This window comes from Geospiza fortis, unplaced genomic scaffold (assembly GCF_000277835.1).
Source record: "Geospiza fortis unplaced genomic scaffold, GeoFor_1.0 scaffold140, whole genome shotgun sequence".
Classification (NCBI taxonomy): Eukaryota; Metazoa; Chordata; class Aves; order Passeriformes; family Thraupidae; genus Geospiza; species Geospiza fortis.
Window position 1 is genome coordinate 718,516 of NW_005054459.1, and position 6,100 is coordinate 724,615.

At 52.5% G+C, this 6,100-nt stretch overlaps 1 protein-coding gene across 1 annotated transcript in view; it reads left to right on the plus strand.

Moving 5' to 3' along the window:
- The window catches only part of ARHGAP32 (Rho GTPase activating protein 32), a 146,370-nt gene that overhangs the window by 134,191 nt on the left and 6,079 nt on the right, over positions 1 to 6,100 (plus strand). Inside the window, 6 exon segments of the mRNA XM_031062733.1 lie at positions 710 to 855; positions 1,767 to 1,841; positions 2,417 to 3,268; positions 3,908 to 4,523; positions 4,525 to 4,672; positions 5,769 to 6,095. Coding sequence (XP_030918593.1) covers positions 710 to 855; positions 1,767 to 1,841; positions 2,417 to 3,268; positions 3,908 to 4,523; positions 4,525 to 4,672; positions 5,769 to 6,095 — 2,164 coding nt within the window.

Sequence of the window (6,100 nt, forward strand, 5' to 3'; positions counted from 1 at the left end):
CAGGAATTCGCTTATATTGACTTGAGACTTGTTATATATGTAAATATTGTGGCCAGTTTTCCACCTGCTTTTGACTCTGGGAGGATTCAGCTCATATCAGTGGTGTTGGTTTAGCCAAATAATTTGTGCCCCGCTCCCTCTTGTTTTCACCAGGGATATCATTTAATGTATAAATCCATGTTGTCTGTGATGCAGAGATGCCTGGACCAGTCACACACAGAAATGTAAACAGGATGAACACCTGCAGATGTTGGGGTTTTCCAGGACTAAGTGCTCTTCACAAATCCAGGTTCCCTTGAAATGGAGCAGTTGGACAGGCTCAAGGACACTGGAAATTAAATATGGTAGTGGAGGAGACTAAGGTGGTTTTATAGCAGGAGTGAGAGATGGTTTTGAACACCTTTATGGCTGCCCAGCTTCCCAGAGAACTGGAGCTTCTTCCAGAAAATCCATCCCTTGGCTGCTGGACTGGACAAGGAAGAGCCTTTCCTCACCTGCACTGCAGCTGCTTTCTGGAGTTTGGGGGAATTTACACAGCAAGACTTTAGGGCTGAGCTGGAAGAAAGAAAACATCCTCAGCTGGGAAAAGAGGGAGGTTCCAAGCAGAAACCAGGAGTTTCTGAGCAGAAAGCAGAGAGTGCTGATAACAAGCAGCCAGGATTGAGCTGCAGCCCACCCTCCATCCATGTGTTCCATTTTCTTTCCCCAGGAAAAGGCCTCCCAGCAAGATGAAGAAGTCTCCAGTGGGGAGCTGGCGTTCCTTCTTCAACCTGGGAAAATCCTCCTCCGTGTCCAAGCGCAAACTGCAGCGCAACCCCAGCGAGCCCTCGGAAATGAAAGCCATAGCCCTGGCAGGTGAGGCCCCCTTCCAAAACCCGGGGTTGTCAGCAGTGCAGAGTGATGTTTCCTGTGGGCTTTTATCTCCTTCTAGCGTCCAAGCTGTGCATGACACCTCCAGTAGCTCTTCTTTCCCAATGGATCTCAGGCAACTCTGGAGCCTGCCAGGGCTCATAGCACTGTGCTTTGCTTGGAACAGCTTTGGAAAGATAGGATGTGGCTGCTGCTATCACAAGTCACAGGATAATTCCTTCTGACACTCTCATTATGAAATGAGAATACAGTTCTCATTCCCCTTGCTGCTCTCAGAAGAGGGAAAGGCACCTTCCCACAAACACATTCCCTCCAAAAGCTGTACCAGAGTACCCAGAGAAGGCAGCCAACAACCCTTTGTAGTCACAGCCAGCATATGTAGGTGGAATTCTCAACCTTTTCCATATATAATTTTCTGTTTCTTTCCAAACTTAAAAATAGCAACAGCATGTTTTTGCAGTAAAACACATCACAAATCCCAAAATATGGGCCCGGGAGAACTTTTATCCCCTCATCACCCAAGGTTGATCTTTAAATTCTTACCCTCACAGCCTTCACACTTGCTTATAATGCCCTTCAGGACTGTCTCCTCAGAGACTGAAATTATACTTGTTTAGTGCCCATAAAACAGGGTCTGTAAATGTTCTTCCTTCCTCCTTTTTGAGGGGGTTTTACTTGTGGGAAATTGTTTCCCAGCCTGTCACCTGCAGCCGTCATCGCTTGGGTTGGTCACTGTTTCCAGGTAAAATGAGAATCAGAAACCCACCTTCAAAACAAGATTACTCTCAGGACAGAGCTGTTGGTGCTAGAAATGCATTTGTGTTTTTCCTGCCACCATTACCCAGCTAAATGGAAACCCCATTCCTAACTGATCCCTGTGTGGTTCCTTCCTTCAGGAGGACGAGGAGACAGCGGGACGCTCCGCTCGGCCAAGAGTGAGGAGTCCCTCACCTCCCTGCATGCTGTGGATGGTAAGGCAAAATCCTACCTACACTTCCAAGAAATGAGCATTAAGGGAGGCACTTTGACATCTCTGGCTGTAGATATTCAACAGGGCAGGTTTTCCACCCCTCCAGGGGAAGCTGAACTTGCTAACTGATGAAGCAGCTTTCTGCTCCCAGCACAGATGAGTCTCACAGAAATGCTCTTCATGGCTTTTCCTGCTTTTAAGGTTGAAAAAAGCAAACCTCTTGCTCTGGTGTAGCTGATGCTGCTTATGTTCGTTCCTTGGCTCCTCCCCTTGCTATTTCAAGGCTGACAGGACAGCATTGTGGAGGAAAGTGCTCTCTGAGAAAGGCCTTCAGCACATTTAAAGTGTCTTTGCTTGTGCTCACAGCTTAGTTTCACACTAAATCATGCCTGGCAAGTGCTGTAACAGAGTTTAAGCAAATGGAATAAGCAGTCACTGCCAACGATGTTACTTTGTGTGCAGAGATCACCAGGGGAGCCTCTCGCTGCCTTAGGACTGCTCTGACCACCCCCGACCGGGCCTGGCCTCCTGGGCAGGAGGTCTTGTCACTGACCCATGGTGTCTCCTCACTTCCAGGTGAATCCAAACTGTTCCGGCCCAGAAGGCCCAGGTCCAGCAGCGATGCCCTGTCTGCCTCCTTCAACGGGGAGCTCCTGGGGAACATGAATCGCTGCAACTCCTATGACAACCTCCCCCATGACGACAGCGACGGGGACGAGGGGCTCATCCACGTCCCTGCCCTCATCTCTCCCCGCTCCTCAGAGGACGTGGACCTCAGCCCGCCGGACATCGGCGTCGCCAGCCTGGACTTCGACCCCATGTCCTTCCAGTGCAGCCCCCCCCAGGCAGAGTCCGAGTGCCTGGACAGCAGCACCTCCCTGCTGGAGTCCGCCGATATCAATAAGGACAAGCCAAGCCTGCTCAAGAAGGATTTAGAATCAGGCAGCCAGTCTCAGACCCCAGGCAGTGCCACAAGCTCTGAGCCAGTGTCCCCTTTCCAGGAGAAGATGAGCCCCTTCTTTACGCTGGACCTGAGCCCCACGGAAGAGCAGGCCTGCAAACCCCTCAGCTTCTCGCCCAAGACAGCCCGAAAGCCCATCAAATCTCCACCATTGAGCACTGAACCAATCTCCTTTGTGCTACCCAGCCGTGTGCCAGAGGCCATGGGAGGAGTCCCCACCACATCCAGGAACTCCTCTGCTTCCAGCTGGAGCAAAGAGATTGGCATCACTGAGATCACAAACAGGTCCCCAACCCAGATGTCCTTGCCCCTGAAAAACAGTGAAACAGGAACAGGGGAAGGAGCCCACCAAGAGCTGCAGCATCCCCAGCTAGTGACTGCTTGCAAAGCAGAGTTGCCAGAAGAAGGGGAGAAAGCCATGCCAAGCAGTCAGAATAAGACTGTACCCAGTGGACACACCCAGCCAGGTACAGTGCATTTTCCTCCATTCTTTCTTTAAGTTCCAAAGGGGAGCTGCTCTCAGAACCATCCTCCTCTGCGTGCCTTTAGGAGAGGGGATTGCCCGTCAGTTCTGATCACGAGTGTCTTGCAGGGCTGTGCAGATTAGTAAAGTCTTAACCTCTGCCTTCTCCCTACATCACACAAATCTCGGATAATTTCCATAATGCTTTATATTCTGCTTTTTTTTTCCCCATCCTCTCATACGTGAAAATCTCTAGCATGTCCTTCTCAATCATTTCAGCCAATAGACCATCTAAGACTTTTCCTTTTTTAAATTAAAAATCTGCCAACACTCGAAGAAGGGACCTTTCTGCCTAAAACCTTATGATCAAAATTGTGTAAGGGTATCTCATTCTCTGCTACCTCCTTCCTACCTCTAGAAATGCAAGAGGAGCCTTTAGACAATCTCTTGGGTTTTTTCCTCTTTGTGATGAACTGCTGTGCTGTCGAGCAGCGTTTGCCTGTGAGACACAAGTGTTTCACATCAGAAGGAACTGCCACTGTGAAAGTGTGGAGAGCATCTATTTTTTTATAATAGTCGTTAAGGTCACTCTCCTTATTGGGTAACATAAAATCACTCTCTCTCTCAATTTTCCCCCCATTAGGAGCAGTTGCCCTCGACTCCCCCCAGGATCCTGTTCCCGTCAGTTCTGTGTCTCTTATCCCTCCTCCTCCTCCGAAAAACGCAGCGCGCATGCTGGCCCTAGCGTTAGCCGAGTCCGCACAGCAAGCATCCGCCCAGTCCCACAAAAGGCCAGGAGATGCTCATGCTGAAAGCACAAATTATGGAGAGGCTGAAGCTGGCACAGCTCTAGAAAAGCTCCATCTCTCTGCGGGCGCTCCTGACAAGCTCCACCTGTTCACTGCTCTGCCCGAGAACCGCCTGCACTTCCAGCCCGGGGCACCTTTAGAGCAGGACTGCCAAGGCACGGCCGGGGAGCACAACCACCCGCCCGGCGCACCTGGAGGCCAGGAGCCCCCGCCTCTCCACACGGGCATGCCTGGGGACACGCCTGGCAGCAGGGATGCGGAGCAGGAGCAGTCCAGCTTCCACCTCAGCAGAGCGGGGGACAAGGAGGCCTTCCCGGCCCACGTGAGGGACTGGGAGCACGCGGCTCTCCACGGCCCAGGGACGCTGCCGGAGCGGGAGCTGCCCGGCAGGGAGCTGGCTGTGGGACAGCCCCACCTGCGCGCGGGCCTAGCTGGGGACAAGCTGCACGCTCCCCGCCCGGCCGCCCGGGGCCGCCCCCCAGGCAGATGCCACCGTCCCGCCCGCGTCACACGCGGCCACGGCCCCGGCACAGAGACAGGAGCACCAGGCAGCCGTGGGACAGGTGCCAGCGGCCAAAGCACCCAGCGGCTCTGGGCAGGTATGTGCTGCTCCCTGCACAGCTCCTCTGAAATGGTGAGCACTGGGAATGTCAGTCCAAATCCAGATGGCAAGGGTGGGGGGATTGCAGGAAACCAGGAGTGAAGTGGCTGTAACACGGACACAGCCTTGCAGAAAATCCTGTGCTGCTTTCCTAAGGGAGCATCCCATAGGAGAATACCCACTCTCCTTGGTTTTAAGGAAAAAAATATTTGCAGGGGCAGGTGGCAGAGGGATTGATAGTTCAGAATGCTCAGAAGAATTTTTGCACCCTCTGACAGGGTCCTCTTCCAGCATCCTGATTAGGCTCTTGTCCAGTCAGCGAAAGGATGAGGGGACAGAGTTTTAAACTGCACCAGGAGAGGTTTAGGTTAGGCAACAGGAAGAATTTCTTCACGAAAGGGTGATTAGGTGCTGGAAGGGGCTGCCCAGGGAGCTAGTGGAGTCCCCATCACTGGAAGTGTCCAAGGAGCAACTGGACATGGCACTTAGTGCTCTGGGCTGGTGACAAGGGGGGATTGATTTCAGATAGGACTCCATAGTCTCAGAGGTCTTTTCCAAACTCAGTGATTCTGTGATTCTGTTAAACAAAGCAGGTCAGATTGCTTGTGCAGGATTGAAACATTTCCATCAGAAATCTAAAGCCCCCAGCCCATGAGATATGCCTGGCTGCAGCCCATCCTAAGCCCTGCAGCCACATTTAAGGCAGGAATTTCTACTTTGCTGCACTTCTTGTTCTGCTCACCAGGGCCTGAGGAGGTTAAATCCAGGAACATTTTCATTATCATCAGACATTTAAAAGCAGACCACCTAATGAAACACTGAGGGTAATGTGTGAGGAGACAGCCACCTCCTCCCTTCCTCTGGTTTGGCATTTGCAGAACACACCAGTTGTGATGGGTCCCTAAAAACTGCCAGTGGCATCATGCCTTCCCATGCTGAGAGAGGGAACCTACATGTCTGTCAGTCCCCAACAAAAACCAGGCACAGATATGCTGGAATGGAGCTGATCTGTACAAGTGTTTCGGATGTTCTAACTACAGAAGAGCAGAGAAAAAGCTGCTTGTCCCTAACTTTGTCTGCTTTCTTCCCTGCAGATGTGGAGCACAGCTGTACCTGAAAAGCCTCCGGAGCCCACGCCTGGCTTTGTCTCCGAGAGCAGTTCCAGTGCCCGTGGCTCCTCTTCCGTGCCTGCAGGCCACCAGAGCCACTTGGAAAAGCCTCGGGAGAGCACGAGGGCTCCCCCGCTGCACCTGCGCTCCGAGTCAGTCCCTGCCCCCTCCTCCTACAGCTTCACCCCGCCCGTGCCACCCGTGAGGACGCTGGAGAGCAAGATCGCCGCGGCCATGCACTCCAACAACACGGACACCATCAACAACTCCAACTACCACTCCTTCCTGGCCTCCTCTGTGCTGGCATCTTCCGTGGA